The 18,568-nt window shown below is 36.1% G+C and overlaps 2 protein-coding genes across 2 annotated transcripts; both read right to left on the bottom strand.

The window, feature by feature from the left end:
* Positions 1-1,949: 1,949 nt before the first annotated feature.
* Positions 1,950-11,756, bottom strand: LOC132644502 (chaperone protein dnaJ GFA2, mitochondrial). The gene is made up of 18 exons (XM_060361094.1): positions 11,393-11,756; positions 11,210-11,303; positions 11,058-11,123; positions 8,997-9,079; positions 8,731-8,814; positions 8,581-8,619; positions 8,304-8,414; positions 7,141-7,188; positions 6,953-7,040; positions 6,439-6,503; positions 6,237-6,311; positions 5,487-5,559; positions 4,671-4,762; positions 4,512-4,583; positions 3,637-3,693; positions 2,969-3,017; positions 2,568-2,634; positions 1,950-2,407 (listed from the first exon to the last, which is right to left on the bottom strand). Exons 1-18 carry the CDS (start codon positions 11,450-11,452, stop codon positions 2,311-2,313), a joined length of 1,320 nt encoding a protein of 439 aa, XP_060217077.1. The 5' UTR covers positions 11,453-11,756; the 3' UTR covers positions 1,950-2,310.
* Positions 11,757-15,406: 3,650 nt separating this feature from the next.
* Positions 15,407-17,224, bottom strand: LOC132644500 (probable magnesium transporter NIPA8). The gene has a single exon (XM_060361093.1). The coding sequence runs from the start codon at positions 16,715-16,717 to the stop codon at positions 15,653-15,655; it is 1,065 nt and encodes a 354-aa protein (XP_060217076.1). The 5' UTR covers positions 16,718-17,224; the 3' UTR covers positions 15,407-15,652.
* Between the last annotated feature and the right edge of the window lie 1,344 nt (positions 17,225-18,568).

Below are 18,568 nucleotides of genomic sequence, written 5' to 3'. Positions count from 1 at the left end.
ACTTGTTCACTTTTGACTTTTCACCTTCTTGCTGAATATTTATTCTCATCTCATGTATAGACGTATGCAGTTCAATTTGAATTCTCCTACATAAATTTATTTTCTCCGTGCACTTTTACTTATTCACTTTTGACCTTTCACATTCTTTAAGGATTAATAAATCCCACGTGGACATATGTCATAGTACTGAATATTTATTCTCTTCTCATATATACACATATGCACTTCAATTTTAATTCTCCGATACATTTATTTCATCCGTGCTCTTTTATTTGTTCACTTTTGACTTTTCACGTTCTTTAAAAATTAATAAATGAAATTCTCCCTCCGTCCCATATTACTTGGTCACATTACTTGACTTTTCACGTTCTTTAAGAATTAATAAATTAAGTACTCCCTTCGTCCTATATTACTTGACCATATTACTAGACTTTTCAAGTTCTTTAAGAATTAATAAATGTAACTCCCTTCGTCCGATATTACTTGACCACATTACTAAAAATATATGTCTATTTTTATATTCTATATTTTTCTTATCATATATAAACGCCCAAAGTGGACTAACACAACAACAATAAGTTGTACAAAAAGCAACTGAAATTGTACTCTAAGCAGGGACTAACATGTGTACATTTCAGAAGTTGAACATTAATTCTACCTTTTGTGTGTTTACTTTTTAAGTCCCCACGGGTCTGTAGTGTTTTAATTGTCATTTCATTTTCTTCATTTGACATATACTCCCTCTGTCTCAATTTAAGTGTCTACGTTTGACTAGACACGGAGTTTAAGAAATAAAGGTAGACTTTTGAATCTTGTGGTTCTAAATTAAAAATGTGTATAATATAATAAAATATCTTTTGAATCTTGTGACTATAAACTTGACATGTAAGATATTTGAATTGTCAACTTACTGAATATAAAAAGAGGTGGGCATAACCAAAATAAGATAAATTTTAACAACAATTGAGAAAGTAAGGGGAAAAATAAGAGGAAAAGAAAAAAAATATGGAGACTCACTAGGAAAAATCGCAGTATCCTTTACAAAATATACAAACTATAAAGGCTAACTAAATTGAGTAACTAAATTAATCATGTTGGGCTCCGTACATCGCACGAGCATAGTTTGCTAGTGTGTGTGTCTATATATATATATATATATATATTGAGCCGAGGGTCTTTCAGAAACAGCCGTCCTACCTTGGTAGGAGTAAGGTCTGCGTACACTCTACCCTCCCCAGATCCCACGATGTGGGATTTCACTGGGTTGTTGTTGATATATATATATATATATATATATATATATATATAGTGTTGGTGGAACTGACCATAGGAGCCACCTTAATACTACTACGCTTCTTGCATATCATACTGGTAGTCCCTGGATTACTTTTGATTAATTTGCTACAAGTAATTTTTTGATCCCCCCCTCCCCCCCCCCCCCCCCCCCCCACCCCCCAAAAAAAAAAGAGCAACGTAATAGCTGTTTCCCCTTGAATGTGAAATAGGCCGTATTGCGGATTGACGATCAATGGAGCAATGGGGTTTAGAGATTATGTTAAATGTCAGTTTGAATTGTAACTCGAAGACAAACCCGAATCTTGTTAAGGTAATATTGGTAGTCTGCAGGAATGTTATTCTGGTACATGTTGCCTCTATGGTTGGGAAGTTTTTGGAAGGTTGTGTTTGGTATATGGTCAGCTAAATTATTAACAAGATGTTGTTCTTAACTAACAATAAACTACAAGATGAAATGTAATTGAACTTCAGTTACTTTAAATCCCAGTAGAGAAGTTAAGTTACAATTTAGTTAAACACTGATTTCATCGAATATAAGAACACAAATTTACAATCACTATTATTTCAACATTTTGAATTTTAAGCAATTCACGAATTTACCAATACTTACGCCTAACGGATTTAGGTTTCTTACAAAAATAATGGTACACGACTTAACCGAGTCAAGTACTTTGCTGTCATCCTATTCAATAAGTGCCGATAACAGGATCAATGTCATGGCAGTATGCCACATTCCTTCAGAAACATTTATTTGTTTCATATTTATATACATCATTAAGTTGCAGATCAAATGCTACATTATCTTGATGTCACACAATAATGATACTATACCCAACCAGTCCCTCCATCAAGCAACAACTAAATCCTTGCCCGAGGTAAAGGAAACTGATAAAATGGTAATGACCAAACCCCAAAATTGCTCTGGCTAAGTTTCCCAGCTCATGAGAAAGAATACGTGATAGTACACACTTTCAACTCACCCCTATGTCCGCTAACCTACCTCGTACTGCACCCTCACCTCGAGGCTCCTGCTGCAGCCCCTTTATCGCATTCCCCTTGCTCCTCCTTGGCAAACTCTTCAATCAATTGGCGCTGTCTTGGTGTCAAGTTTCTGCACCCAATTAGTAAAGATTTTTATGAGATAAATTTAGAGGCCACCAAATTATAAAACCTCCTAATTTTCCCAAAGACTAGGCCAAGAAAAGAGTCAATGTTAGTAAAAAGTGCAGTAGTTGACGGTCATTTCCACATTTAACACAAAGGGCACCTACGTGGGAATGCTGACATTGAAATGGACAAACTGGTCCCCAAATGAGTAGGAATTCCGTCCTTTTATGCCTGCATAAACACACAGAAATATTATAAGCTTGAACGAGAAAGTTTACAATGCCTCGAGAGTTAAACAAGATAATTGACTCCATGCACATTAAGGAATTATGCTTTGAGAAAGCTAGGAGCCTTGCGAACTAGGTCGTTATTTGTTTATTACACACATCACACTGTAAATTGATACAACTCCTACTGCACCTCACACTGTAACTTGATATTGTGGATAAATATTCAAATCATCTGATGTTCTAGTATTTGAGCATTCAGCAAAACAATGGTTCATCTGAAGAACTAATCCAGGAGAAAAAATCTGTCTTAAACTAAGTACTATTAAAGTTCTTACCTTTCTTTTTGAGGACAACCTTTTGGCCAGGTTGAGTGCCAGCACGAACCTACAAACAACAGGATGTCAAAATTTGGACACATCTGATTATTGTCAAAGGACCAAACAGTAAGTGAATCCCACAACGTGGGGTCTGGAAAAGACGATTAAATGCTGTTAGTGCGGCTTGAACCCTGGTCACCAAGGAGGAAACAATCGCCCTTTGCCACTGGCACTAATAAGCCATTTAACCTAGTCATAGTGAAGAAAATAAAATGTACTTTTGCCTAAACTTTTTAAGTTTGGAAACTTTCCAGCCAAGTGGTAATGTGGCAACTACATTTGTACGAACAGACGATTCATGACCCAAATAAAAAATGGAATCAATAACCATCTGGATGCAGATCGAACAAGAGAAATAGACATGCTAAAATATGCTAATGGGAGTATTTGTCACTCAAATCAATGTCTTAAAGGCCTGCTAGAGAATCATCACACTTGCTGTTTTCGAATATGTTCTCTAAACTCTCCATTTCGAATATGTCACTTTGATTGTCCCTACAACTTAGTAAAAGTGAGATGATTCTCTAGCAGGCCTTTAGTGCATAAGCATCAAACTATTAAAGATTCTAAGAAGGAAAACGGGAGGACAAAGGTTAACCATGATCAGCATAGTAGTATTTTAGTACCTTAACAACAACATCTCCTGTCAGAGTTGGGACTTGGATTGTTCCTCCCAAGATTGCCTGCAGTAAAGTATTCATCAGAATCTAACCATATTACCCAGCGAAGATTAAAATATTTGTAGCTTTAGGAGCCATGACAAGAAATATCAAAATGGCAAAAGGATGTGGCCTCAGGTTGACAACTGTTATGGCTACCAGATGTCCAGAAATGACGCAAAAATACTTTTTGGCCCCAAGTTCCCAGCAGAAATTAATGTGATAAAATTTGTCAATTAGCTCGACGTGTAGAATAATGCACAATGTTCGTCTGGTATCCTCCCCCTAGGTACATATAGGTTCCAATCAATGTTACCTGATCCTTTGTGTCTTAGAACACAAACAAGTCAGTAAGCCGCTAATAACCTAAAACTCATGTGACCAGGGGTAGGCTTCTTTAGATCACACGTCAATCTACTTCAAGAACTGTGATAACACCGTAATTTTTTTGTGTACAGGGAAATGGGAATTTGAAAGGTTTAAAAAGATTATTAGCATCACAAGAGTAAGATCTGAAGACAAAAAATGCTAGAAAATAGTATAATATGAGGCTACGTTACTCAGACTCTTCAAAAATATAGACGGGTGCGTGTCGGATCCTCCAAAAGTAGTGTATTTTTGGAGGATCTGACACGGGTGCGGCAAACTTTTAGAGAGTCCGAGCAACTTAGATATGAGGATGACATTTTAGATGCCAAAACTTCACTGACAACAGCAAGCAAAAATCAACTCGAGATTTGCTGGGGAATAGTTAAATGTGGTTACTCTATATTCCTTAATATACTGCAGCGACACATTTTTTTTATATCAGCAGAGCTTATAGTTGGTTATGGAAATAGTACCTGGGGGATACTCAAAACAGCATCTACATGAATATCAGAGCCTTCCCTCCGGAAAACGGGGTCTTCTCTGACCTGAAAAAAGAATACCAGATGCCTCTATGAATAACATGAATCAAATTTGAGAATATACGAAATGACCATGGAAGCTTTCAACCGAACCTTAATAACAACGTAAAGATCTCCTGGTCTATTGCCTTCAGGATCCGCTCCACCACTTCCATACACCTTGATTCTCTCGTCGGTGTCTACTCCTGTTGATAAAAATAATGAGTGATACGAAATATCTAGAGACATGCACAGGCACAACCCAAAACATATTATTGTTCCTTGCTACAGCATATATGGGTTTCCCCTTCTTGAATTGATCCATACGTAGACAAGAATACTTGTAAGGGAGCGTGTTTATGAACAAGATACCTGTACATGCATGTTTTTATGGTTTGTATTTGTCAAATCAAGCAGATGACAAGTTTAAATCGCTTCTTCAGGAGAATTACTATTAAACATCACGTAATAGCACTAGAGAAAAACAGTGGAGGCAAAAATTGTTCAGCTAAGACAGTTTTTCCTTGTGCTATATAGCACCTCTATTGCTAAAAGGACTGTATGAGCATCCTTGGTGAAAGAAAAAGTTTTAAGTGGAAGTAATACTGCGTCAACCCATATGTAGATTTTAACAATAAGATGCTTTCATCTGACATTATTTTCCCATTTTGGTTTCTTTAGCATATTTCTAAAAAGGAACAAAAGGGAAGTTTGTGGTGCATAAGTCCCAACTATGCTACAGTTCTATAACATGGTTACATCTACTTAAGTTGCTAAATCAATAATGAACCAACTCCACCAAATGCATTTCGTACCAGCAGATTACAAAAACGCATCAAGTTAGGTTATATTGAGAAATCAGGTATATTTCACACCATAATTACTTGCTGTGGCAGTCATGCATAGATGTAATCTGTGGTTACAGCGTACCAGGCATGATATCCACTTTCACGGTCTTTGGTCCTCGTAGTACCCGATTTCCCTTGCAAGACTTGCAGAAACTCTGTAGGCCAAGAACAATTCTATCAATGCTTCTACCTCTCACACAATTATTCATCAAACAAAGCCAATTCATCAAAGTAAAAGTTGAAATGCTAGTTAACACTGCAGCTGGCAGTGGTTAAGATTCCAAAACTCATTGATGCACTCCTCCCCGAAAGGAATGTACGCATCACATAATTAGAAGACTAAAAGTTCAGCTAGAGAGTGGAAATGAATAATTTTCAACAGTTCATTGTATCAAGAGGAAGACTTTAATCATCTTACAGGATATAGAACACTAGAGAACAGAGACTGACTTCATTTTTTTTTTTTTTCTGAAACTGGTACTATTAAAGAAATGTATTTAGGAACTCTATCTCATCCAAGTACAGAACAATTCACCAGCAGTCATTGAAGAAGAGAGATACAGCAGAAAACAAACTCTAAGAATATGAAATGAGTATACACTTTATTCTTGCCCTACTGGGATGAAGTTAGTGAAGTTAAAGATTCCCTTCTATGATGTTCATGACATCTTTTAAGTCAGGATAATTACAATACCTATTTAATATGCTTTAGCAAACCAAGCACAACGACCATTTTTCAAAAAAAAAAAAAAGGCAAAAAGGTAAAGACCAGCATTAGCTATATGCATGCATTACTAACGACTCTGTTTTTTTTGTAGACAGGAGGTCATACCGATACAATTTTCCCTGTTCCGCTGCATGCAGGACAAGTCGTCTGTAGTGTGAAAGGACCAGTTTGCGAGATTGACTGCAGAGGATTATTGAAAATTTAAGATAAAAGGAGTCAACATTATACACAACAAAACATGCATGTCGCCGAAAGTAAAGAATAAAAATAAACAATGAGTAACGAAAATAACCAAAGAGGTACTCACCACACCAGAACCTTTGCAGCGCTTACAAGTTTCGGGTCTAGTGCCAGGAGGCACACCAGTTCCACCTAAAAGAGAAACAAGGGAAGGAGAAAAAAGGGACTGCAGTAAGTACCAAGTAGAGTGGAGCCCGCCTTGCTAACATGAGAGAGCAGGTCTGGACTACTTTGACCAAATTTTATAGGTTCAAAGGGGCTAGACAAAGTTTGACAAGCGAATTCAACATATCACCTGTCCCAGCTCTCACTCAGTACCCAGCAGTAACTTATTTAATATCTTGTTCCTTATCAGGACTTCAATGCTCATCTATAGAACAACAGTACTTAAAACTTATTGATCTCCTATTTAGAACCCCCCTAACCAAAACCCCCAACACACACAAAAAAAAAAATGGAAAAAGAAAACTAAAGAAATTGCTGGAGATTAGATTAGGCAGTAAAATTAAACCAGTCTCCTTCAAGAAACAAATAAATATATTCTTTATCAAACACCAAAAAAAAAAAAAAAGTGAATATACCACAAGCATTGCAAGCCAAATCTGTTTGGAATGTTATAGTCTTAGTACACCCCTGAACAGCTTCCATGAAGGATATTTCAATTGGAACCTGCATAATAAGGGACAAAACAGTCAGAAAAATAAATGGTCGAAGTTCATAGATAAAAATGGCCACAATAACAAATGAGGAAGAGAGAAAAGGAGAAAACCTTGACATCCTCTCCACCTATGTCTCTGTTAAAGATGTTGCCAAAAATCTAATCTCCAATAAACGCCAAATAGAAACGGGAAAGGGTTAGAACTCAAGGATTGAAATTGAGAGTTCAAAAGATATGGGCAAAACAAAGCAAGGGGTAGTAGGTTCACCTAATTTTGCATCATATTTAGCATAAAATGACTTTAATCTTTTAGAGTCGTGATGCATCTGAAAAGACCATAAAAGTGGATGCCTAAGAGTTTAAAGAGACTACAAAACCATGTGTTTTCACAATATCTCACTGAATGTCATTCCTACATCTCCATTTTCCACAAACGATATGGATGTATTGGGGGAAGTTGCTTTTTCTAACAAGGTGAGCTAAAGATGTATCCAGGATACTATATATTTGAAGCTCAAGGAAACTCGACAGGTAACAATGACATGAACTATTTTTGACTCTTTAATTTCCAATATTAATATTAATTACCTCCCTCTATCCCAATTTATGTGGCACACTTTCCGTTTTAGTTTGTGCTAAGAAAACTGTCAATTAAACTTTATCATCTTCCTTTTGCCCTTAACGAGATGATTTATAGCCACACAAATGACTATGGCTTGATTTAGACTACAAGTTTCAAAAGTCTTCCTTTCACTCTTGAACTCCATGCCCAATCAAACAGTGCCACATAAATTGGGACGGAAGGAGTAATACGTTATTCGCTGCAGAACAAAGTACCTCTTCACAAGCAACTCCCTCAAACGTCAATGACTCAAACAGCTTTCTATAGATGGGGCTAAAATTCACGGAAAGGGGAGAACCAAGCCAAGGAGGGAAATAATTCAGATTGTTTTGACGATCATGTGAGCACACTCTCAAAATGCCGACTGTGACACTGTTTAACAAAAACGCAGCCAATAATCTCTTAATATATGTGGAAGAGAGAACAGAGGGTCATATCTGTCCACCAGAGGACCTCTCTCATGAAAAGAGAGCACAATTACTCAACTTTGTATCTTGCTCAAAAACCAAATTTCACATAGAGGCGAATTAGTACAATTCAATGCTTAACAGACGGCTAGAGAAAAATTCAAATATCCAGAATATCACCATAGCAATTTTCCAAGACAAAATGTAAATGGATTATCAGAAAAAAACCGAAATCTGGTCCTTACATCCGCATTTCTAAACATGTCTTCAAATGGACTTTTGAAGCCACCAAACGGATCAAACCCAGGACCTCCACCTCCACCATTGTTCATATTATTAAATGCATCATGCCCAAGCTGCATAATCAACAATGCATCAGAATGCCTCTAACTCAAGAGGAAATATAATCGAAGTCATGAATGTTTACAGGCAAAATAAACCCCTAATATGCAAATAAAAAGAAACATTGAAGTAAATGCCTGCCAGGTTAAAGTGCAAAGTAACTCATAAGGCATGTCAAACCTGATCATATTGTTCACGTGTCTTATCATCCTTCAGAACCTGCAATTGCCACACAAATGAATAAAGAATTTCTCATCCAAAATCCATACAGTAATAACTCCAGCAACAACGTTTTTACAGAGCAAAAAGCTTCTCCAAAATGACAAGTACCTCATAAGCCTTTGAAACTTCTTGAAACTTTTTTTCAGCATCTGGATCATCTTTATTCATATCTGGATGCAGTCGCTTCGCAAGCTGAAGCATAAACAGTGTACAATCAGTAACAAAGATAAGTTGATACCAAGTCCAAAAACTTCTAATTGCAAGTTGCTACTTGAGTTATTACAATGTCCTACTTGAGTAGAACTTAGCCAATCATATAATTGCAAACCTTAAAGGACAATATCAACTAATGTTGAAGGGGATTACAAACATACCCCATAATATGCTTTCTTGATTTCAGAGGCAGTTGCATTCCGATTGACGCCAAGAACCTCATAAAAGTCTTTCATATTCATGGCTAACCAAACATTAAACAGGGAAGATGTGGGGATTATGTTAGTGACTTGAGTCAAAATTCATAAGCAATCTAACAGGAAAATAAGTACCATAGAATCAAAATTCTAACAAATACCTCCATTACCATTTTCCAAGATGAACATCATAGTGTAATAATTATTTGAACTGGAAAATCAAAGTGTAATAATTGAATACCACTTTTACCAATATGCAAAGCATTTCACAGTGGATAATATTGTACAAATATTATTTGCTTCCGGTATATACGATTGAACTTCACCTCCCCTCCACTATCCGGGGGAACCTCATAATGCATAAGAAAAGTAAATTCAGACTGCTGTCAGCTTACCTCCTCCAATAGTTGGAGGATTAAATTTGCCCCTCTACTATGCAAAATTGATTAAATTTACCCTCCGTTATATTATCGGTTCAAAAATACTCCTCCTCCGTTAAGTCTATCCAAAGTGGACTTCCAACGCCACGTGGCACTGACACTTGGTGAGGTGGAGACCACGTGGCATGCCATGTCACCCGCCAACCCATTTTACCCCATCCCCTTTCCTTCTTCTTCCACCACTAGCATCTTCTCCCCTCAACCACCACCGCTACCATCAACACCACCATTTCCATCGGTCACCACATGCACCTGCTTAAAATCTTTCACTGTAATAATGTCCGACATCTTTTAAAGTGATGTATTTTTATTCAAGCTTAGCAAGTTTGACATTCTTTATTTTTCTATTGTTTACTTTTTCTTTTAGTACAAAAAGTAAGGGAAGTTCTTAGAATAAAATTTGTTCACCAAAATATGAGAAGTTTTATTTTTATTTACTTCAAAGAAAAGAAAATTAACAAATCAGAGTGCATTGATTAATAGATAAACATTTCCAAGGAGCAATGAATTTAACCACACATGCTTTCCATCTGGATTTGTTTTTTAAAACTTGGAATCGGTTGAATCAGTGTCATTAATTTATTAAGCAAAGGGACACGGGAGAACAACTATGATAATGTTGGTGCGAAGAATTTTGAACTTGCTAAGCTTGGAAAAAAAAAAAATCTTCACCTAAAAAGAAGTCAGACATTATTACAGTGAAAGATTGTAAGCAGGTGATCGGTGGAAATGGTGGTGGTCATGGTGGTGTTGCTGGTAGCAATGGTAGTTGAGGGGAGAAGATGAAGGGAAGGGGATGGGGTAAAATGGGTTGGCGGGTGACATGGCATGCCACGTGGTCTCCACCTCGCCAAGTGTCAGTGCCCCGTGGCGTGGAAGTCCACCTTGGATAGACTTAACGGAGGAGGGGTATATTTGAACCATTTAGATAACGCCGGGGGTATTTTTGAACCGATAGTATAACAGAGGGTAAATTTGATCATTTTCGCATAGTAGAGGGGCAAATTTGATCCTTTTCCCTATATTATACACACACGCGCACGCGTATCTATTTGTCTACCATTATTCTCTGTAGGACGCATAAAGAAGACTGTGCGCCTGCTAGCTAGAGCTTCTGTACCGCTTCTTTTTCCATTTCAAGAGGCCAGGTGTTTTACAATTAATATGGAAAAAGAGTCAAAGGACAGCCAGCAACAACTGATTCAACTAAATGAAATTAACCCCTAGAAATTCCACTAAACACCTCCAGAAGAAATTATAGCTGGATGCCAGTTTGCCACAATCTATGCTATCAATTGACACAAAGGAACATGACGGAAAAGAAAGGTATTTTATCTGGTTTGATTAGCCTAGTAAGAACAATGCACAGAAATATTTTACCCAACGGTTCAGCTGATTTACACAACAAGTCCAATTTAGAGTCCATAAAGTTGCCAAAACTTGTGACATTCAACAGATGAATTAGATCTTCAAAATATAATATATTTTCCAAGTAGATAATTCATCATGATTATTAAATAGACATAAATGTAGGACAGTGAGAACATGGAAGGTCAATATTTGGAAGGGCGCGAGTAATTGGTACCTGTTCCATGAATCGATCTTGTGGCTTTGAATTGTCCAAGTCTTAACCAATCCCTTTCAATGCCCCCTATAACCCGCAATAGCAAGAAACCAAATTCACAAAAATATTTAATCAAATAAACATCTGCAAACAACACAGAGTTGTACACATACCATTATTTGAATTAAAATAAAACAATCCCCTTGGTTGATTGCAGACTGCTGTATTATATCCCCTACAGCCATTCTTTAACAAAGATCCAGTAGCCTGCAAATTTCAACATTGCTCACACATAAGATGAAATGGAAAGATATATACAAACAGATATAGAGTGAGAGAGAGAGAGAGAAGAATACAGAAGAAAAGGTGCAGCGTGCAAGCCGGTGAGCAAGACGAAGACCATTAGAGCTGACCATTTCAGTACACTGTAAAAGTTGGAACAACAAACAAAGTAAAAAGGGTTCTTGATTGAACCCTAGATAAACCCTAGGGAATAAATATTTGTTTTTTGTTTTTTAATTGATGAGGGGGTGATAAGCCCCAAAGCTGTTTTGTGGAGCTTGGAGTTAATGGCGGAAGGAGTAGAGTCAGGGCTTTCTTTTGTGGAGGCCCTTCCACTTCAATTTTTTGAGGGTTTAATTAGGGTATTTGCCTGAAATGAAGGGGTTTGTTTGACAAGATCTATACGCTCTGTCTCAACTGAATCTAGGGCACACCCAAGTTTTGACGACAATATTTAACTTGCTTTTTCTCCAAGAAAGAGGATTAATAATTCCAAAAGGAATATTTTTCTACCTCTTAAATTTTTGGTAAAATTTAGATGTATATATTATGATTTTTTGTAAAATTTTACAAGTATATATTGTCATTTTTCTTTCGATAAACTTGCATTCAATTTTCTTTTTTTAATATAAGTACTTTCTAATTGGGTGGTAGAATAATTTGTAAATAATACTATTTACTATTCCAACTAGGGGTGGGGATGGTCATCGGCGGAGCCACCTCAGGCGAAGAGTAGTCAGGTGCACACCTTTCGCCTAAAAATTACTCGGCGTACATAGATTAAATGTTAGCTATTATGATTATATATTTAATATACTGAGATTTCTCATTTTTTTACTCTTAAATTTTCTTTTGATTTTATTATTTTGCTTCAATTTATTTATGCTATTTTTCGTGGTCACAGTTTCACCTTCTACCGTTCAAAACCACTCACTTAAACTCTCTTAAATAATTGAAAATTTTCATAATAATTTGTTTAAGACGTTCATTATAAGTGTTTGATCTTGTAAAGTAATGGTGATTACTATTTTACGTGTGTAAGAGTATCATTTTAATAAGGTTTAACAGTCCGACACATAAAATACAAGAGGCGCATTCGCAATTGAATTATATTAGAGATAACGGTAAAAAATATTTGGAGTATCACTTTTTTTGCGTGTTTCCTACCGGAACTATCACCAACTATTTATTATAATACATCTCGAAACTGACCAGATCAAGTGTTTGAATACAATCGCCAAAAGGTGCGTGATAGCTTAATTTGCCCACAAAATTTCGTTCACATGGCAGTTGACTCATTAATTTCGAGGTGTGTTTTGATAAATAGTTAGTGATAGTTCAGGTAGGAAATGCAAACACATGGCAGTTCAGGTAGGAAACTCAAAAAAAAAATACTTCAGGTGTGTTTTTTTACCATCATCTCTTACTAATTCTTTTTGTTTTTTTGTTTTTGTTTTTTTGTTTTCTAATTGATTCCTTTAATTATCTGCGTGGAGTGACGTTTGGCACCATTTTTAAATAGGGAAAACGTGCAAATATACCCGCCAACTTTGTGATTTAGAGCAGATATATACCTCCATTATAAAAGTGGTGTAAATATACCCTTGCCGTTACAAAATGATACAAATATACCCTTGCCCTTACACAAATAGTGCAAATATACCCTTTTCGCTAATGGGATTTAAAAAAAAATGTCATGTGGCTTTAAAAAAAATGGCTACTCATTTTTTTTTAGTAGACATATTTTTCTAACGCCACATGGTAATTTTTTTTTCTGGTGGGTCAGGTCTGGTTCGTTTAAAAAATATCTTTGTGGCTTTAAAAAAAAAAAAATCTACCCATTTTTTTAAACGAAGCAGACCCGACCCACTAGAAAAAAAATTATCATGTGGCTTTAGAAAAATATGTCTACTAAAAAAAATAGGAAGACTTTTTTTTTAAAGCCACGTGATATTTTTTTTAATTAAAAAATAAACTAAATTATTTTAAAAATAAATCTGTCAACAAAAAGGATATATTTGCACCATTTTGTAACGGCAGGGGTATATTTACACCAGTTCTATAACGGGGGTATATATGCTCTAAATCGCAAAGTTGGGCGGTATATTTGCACCTTTTTCCTTTAAAAAAAAAAGAGTGTACACCACACACCATCAGATACTAGTCGAGGTGTGTTTTGATAAGTAGTTGATAATAGTTCAAGTAAGAAACACAAACACTTGATAGTCAGGAAACTAAAACGAAAGTGATACTTCAAAGGTGTTTTTGACTATCTCATTATATTATAGAGATGTTTGTTGTTGTCGTTTACTTTAAGCATTCCGTATATGATATATTTACATACAGACTAGGACTCTAACCGAGAATGGCTACCAAAGAGGTAAAATACTCCTAAATGGGAAGTTGTTAATTCCAGAAGTGAAGTGTTATTCAACTATGAGAAACATTAAGAAGTACTCATCTCACATATACGTATGAATATCCATCATCCAGCGTTTTTTTGGTTTTTGGATAGGAACATCCAATGGGATATTCTTAAACTGAAGCTACTGCTTTAGTTTCTTTTAATCTCAAACTATCAGCTAGTAAAGAAGTATCCAAATCTTGCCCAGCGCAGTTCCTCACAAACCCAAAAATCAAATCATAAGATTGTATCAATAGTTGCCTTTATTAAAACAAGGGAAAAGGCTCAAATATGCCATCGAACTATCAGAAATGGCTCATTTATGCCACTCGTTGAAAGTTTGGCTTAAATATGCCACTGCCGTTACCTTTTTGGCTCATGCATGCCATTATTCACTAACGGTGGTTTTAAAATACCAGATATGCCACGTGGCAAAAATTTATTGGTTCACGTCACTTAAATGAAAACCAGCCAAAATAAATCCTAATTAAACCAACAGAAAAGGCTCAAATATGTCATCGAACTATCAGAAATGACTCATTTATGCCACTCGTTGAAAGTTTGGCTCAAATATGCCACTGCCGTTACATATTTGAGCCTTTTCCGTTAAACTTATTTCAAATTATATTAAAAAAGAAACTATAGAAGATTATTTTCATATATATATTCTGAAAATGTTTGAAAAAAACTATTGTTAACGAAAATACAATCTCCAAACAGTAATAATAGTAAACAATTGCAAAAGTATATTTCTCACTTTTTTTATTATTAAATATTTTGCAAAATATGGGATAATTAATAGCTTACATAATTTAGGATAAAATAGTTAAGTTTAACATGAAAAGGTTATTGCAATATCAATTTCATAAAAAGGTTCATTAAATTAAGCGGAATAAATGTTATTTCTTAACATGCATCTTTTGAAAGGAAAAAGGATAGCTTAACGTAAGAACAATTTAGTTTTATTGACTTTTCATTTTTTTTTAATTGCGGAGTGTCAAAAAGGTAACGGCAGTGGCATATTTGAGCCAAACTTTCAACGAGTGGCATAAATGAGCCATTTCTGATAGTTCGATGGCATATTTGAGCCTTTTTCGTTGGTTTAATTAGGATTTATTTTGGTTGGTTTTCATTTAAGTGACGTGGACCAATAAATTTTTGCCACGTGGCATATCTGGTATTTTAAAACCACCGTTAGTGAATAATGGCATGGATGAGCCAAAAAGGTAACGGCAGTGGCATATTTGAGCCAAACTTTCAACGAGTGGCATAAATGAGTCATTTCTGATAGTTCGATGGCATATTTGAGCCTTTTCCGTTAAAACAATGAAAGAAAGAAAAGAACACTCACTGCCTTCATTAAGATGTAAGGTACTAAATGGGAACCACCAACGGATGTGGTGCAGCGGATGGGGCTGTTCCTCTCTTAACCAGAGATTTCGGGTTCGAGTCCTGGATATGAAAAAATTCTTAATAGGGAGCGCTCCCCCTCGAATGGGGCCCTACGCGGTGCGAATTTGAATATAGTCGGGCTACAATGTGGTTACTGGGCACTGAGTGGGAAAAAAAAGTACTAGATGGGGAAGTAAAGGCAAGCACTCTTGGATATTCTCCATAAAGAGGAGGAAACAACAACCATGTTTAGCATTAGAGCCAAGATTCAAAATTTCTAATAATGAGAGGATTCAAAAAATGCGAAGATAATGCAATATCTGAGATCGAGTTTAATTTGCAACCTACAACAATGCTTTAAGCTACTTTTGCCAATATAGTAGAAGCTTCTCTTATGTCAAAAGGAATTTACAAATTTATATACACAAAAAATTGCTTTTATGTACACAATATAAACTTCCAACGAGAGGGATAATGCTGGTGCAATTGTCATCTCCGTCCAACAAACCAATGTCACTGTTCTCCTAGTCCAATCATATTAACAGTTTTCATCAGCATAACTCGTCCAAATGATCTCTATGTCCTTTATTTGGGAGTTTTTAGATGGCATGATGAACAGCCTCTCCATACCCTGCGACAAATTTGAATTTTTTGAAAGTACTAAAGAACCATCCTTCAATACTTCACCTTCTTTTGATGATTCATCATCATCCGGCGCTAGCAAATAAATGCCAACAAACACAGACATCATTCCAAGAATGAACATTGTTGTTCTTAAAGCATCAAACACCTTGTACTCCTCAAAGTAGACAAATCCAGTACAAATGGAGAAGAAAGTCCAAGCGATTTGAAACATGGGGACAATAAGTATTGCATCAAATCGCGAAAGCCCTTCATTTAACCTCGCCATCCAAAATCCACCTGTACTTAGAAACATCAGGAGCATTGAATACGTGAACCCGCTGTGGAATATTGAATAAGACATTGACAATCTTAACATGTTTGAAAGAGACTTTGCGAACAATACTGAACACGATCCGATGGCACCTGATACAACTGCATATGAAAATGGAACCAGCATTTGCCCTTCTCCTCTATTGTAAATTGAATGATGTAAAGCAACAACTAAGACCAAACTGAGACAGTAAAAGAGAAATATAATGTTGGTGTAGTTTTCACCCAATTGCTCTGGCGTATAAACAGGGGACTGGTGATTGCCAAATGCTACAAGGAAGATGTTTCCAACGACAACAAAAGCAGTGGCTAACAGTAATTTGATTGTCACTCTTTTGTTCAAAACGTAGTAGGCGAAACCGATGTTTGAGATGAATTGTATAGATCCTAAAGCTGCTAGAAGTGACTGAGCAGCATATCCAAATGAAATGAAATTGAGACAATTTCCAATAGCAAAGAATAGAATACCAACTCTCCATGCTTGGAAGTATATAATAGGCTTCATCCTAGCCCTTACATTTGTTCCCACATTAGCCAGCACAAAGTGCTTCTTTCTCTCATCATGACCTAATTTAAGGAGGTTGGTTCCAAAGTTGATGAAAATGTTCCCTAACAAATTGATTAAGGCTCCAATTACCCAATCCCCCATCGATGGAAAAAGGTTTACAGGCGGAGTCAGGAATTCTAATAAAAATACAAGAGATTTATACCTGCGACCTAAAGAAATTTTTGAGCCACCGGTTTTGCTAATACACTAGAAGACTCTAATTGCACAACTAACTTGAATTCAATTGAACCCTCTTTGAATCATGTAGTTTCGCCCCTGCCTCAAAGATTGTTCACAGTGAACATAGTACTGACGATTGGATCAATTGAATCCGGATTATGGCCGAAAAATGGAGGGTTGAAACCGTTTGTTGTCAGAAATTTGAAGGAAAGCCAGAAGCTAAGAGGATCATAAAATGAAATTCCTTTTTCTTGTTGTGGATAGTCAATATATACACATATAATTAAAATTTTATCTTTCTTGAGACTGCAAATTTAAATTATGTGCAGAAAGAATAAAGAAGCTCGACAATGCTATTGGAAGCAGCCAGAGGAGAAGAGTAGACAAATTTGACTAAGGAAAAATCAAAGCTGGTGTCTCTTCGTTCTATTTTCCTTTCTTGCATAGTGTTTCTATTTAGGAATAAGGTCAACGCCGTCTCTAGAAGTTTTAGACTTAAATTTAGGGGTCGTTTGAAACAAGTTATCCCCGGATTACTTATCTCGGAATAATTTATTTCGAGAATTGTTATTTCACCCTCCCATAGGGTTAAAATATACTATAATCCCCAGATAACTCATTTATGGATTAGTTATACCGCGGTTTATCCCAACCAAAAGTGGGATAAATTCATCTCAAATTTAATCTTGGGATTATTTATTCCTTGCCTCGTACCAAACGAGCCCTAAGAGTTAATGGTCAAAAACGACTATCACTTTTTCGTGAGTTTCCTACCTGAATTATCAGTTGTGCGAGTTTCCTACCTGAACTATCACCAACTATTTATCAAAACACACCTTAGCTATCCGTTCTTTCCTTTTTCTACCTCAACTATTCATGCAGGAAAAGGTAACAACTGATAGCTGAGGTGTGCTTTGATAAATAGTTGGTGATAGTTCAAGTAGGAAACTCGCATAGATAATTCAGGGAAGAAACTCACAAAAAAGTCACAATTTAGGGATATTTTTTACCATCATCTCAGTAATAACCTTCAATATAGCCTTTAATTTAGGTTTTATATGGTTTTAGTAGTGGATAAAATGACACTCATTAATTTAGCCAAGTGACACACAATTACTTTAGGTTTATATGGTTTTCATATAAAATGTTCCTCAAATAGGAGAATTAACGATTTTAATATTCACATCTAGGGTATCAGAGGTTAATTTATAAGAGAACAATAAATTGTATGCCGAATGAAAAGTAAACGAGTGTATCTAAATTTGCGATCTTACTGCCTGTGCAAAGAAAATAATACATAAACTTGTATAACAATAAGAGTATATTTGATCTTTAATGTCAAAGAATTCCATGCTATGTTATTTGTTTTTTTTTTTCATCTACATTAAGCGTGTCAACCTGTCCGGTTGGACCGGTTAAAATCGATAACCAAACTGGTTAAATCGGAACCGGTGGACCGATTTACTGGGGTTTTTATACCGGTCCGATTTTTAAAATTTGGGACCGGTTAACCAGAACCGGCCCGGTTAAAATCGGTTAACTGGTCAAAAAAAAAAATGTTGCGTGCCTGCGTGGACTGGACCGTTGGGCAACGGTCCATTTTGCAAAAATGGCCGTTGCCAACGGCTCCAATTGTCTCTTTTGGCCTCCCAACCCCCCAAACTTTTTTTATACACTTTAACCCATCCCCCACCCCTATATAAACCCCTCTCCATTTCCAATTTTAATCCCACTAATTCACTCTTCTCTTTCTCTCAATTTCTCTCAATTATA

Source organism: Lycium barbarum, chromosome 6 (assembly GCF_019175385.1).
Source record: "Lycium barbarum isolate Lr01 chromosome 6, ASM1917538v2, whole genome shotgun sequence".
Taxonomy (NCBI): domain Eukaryota; kingdom Viridiplantae; phylum Streptophyta; class Magnoliopsida; order Solanales; family Solanaceae; genus Lycium; species Lycium barbarum.
This window is presented reverse-complemented; position numbering and strand designations above follow the sequence as displayed.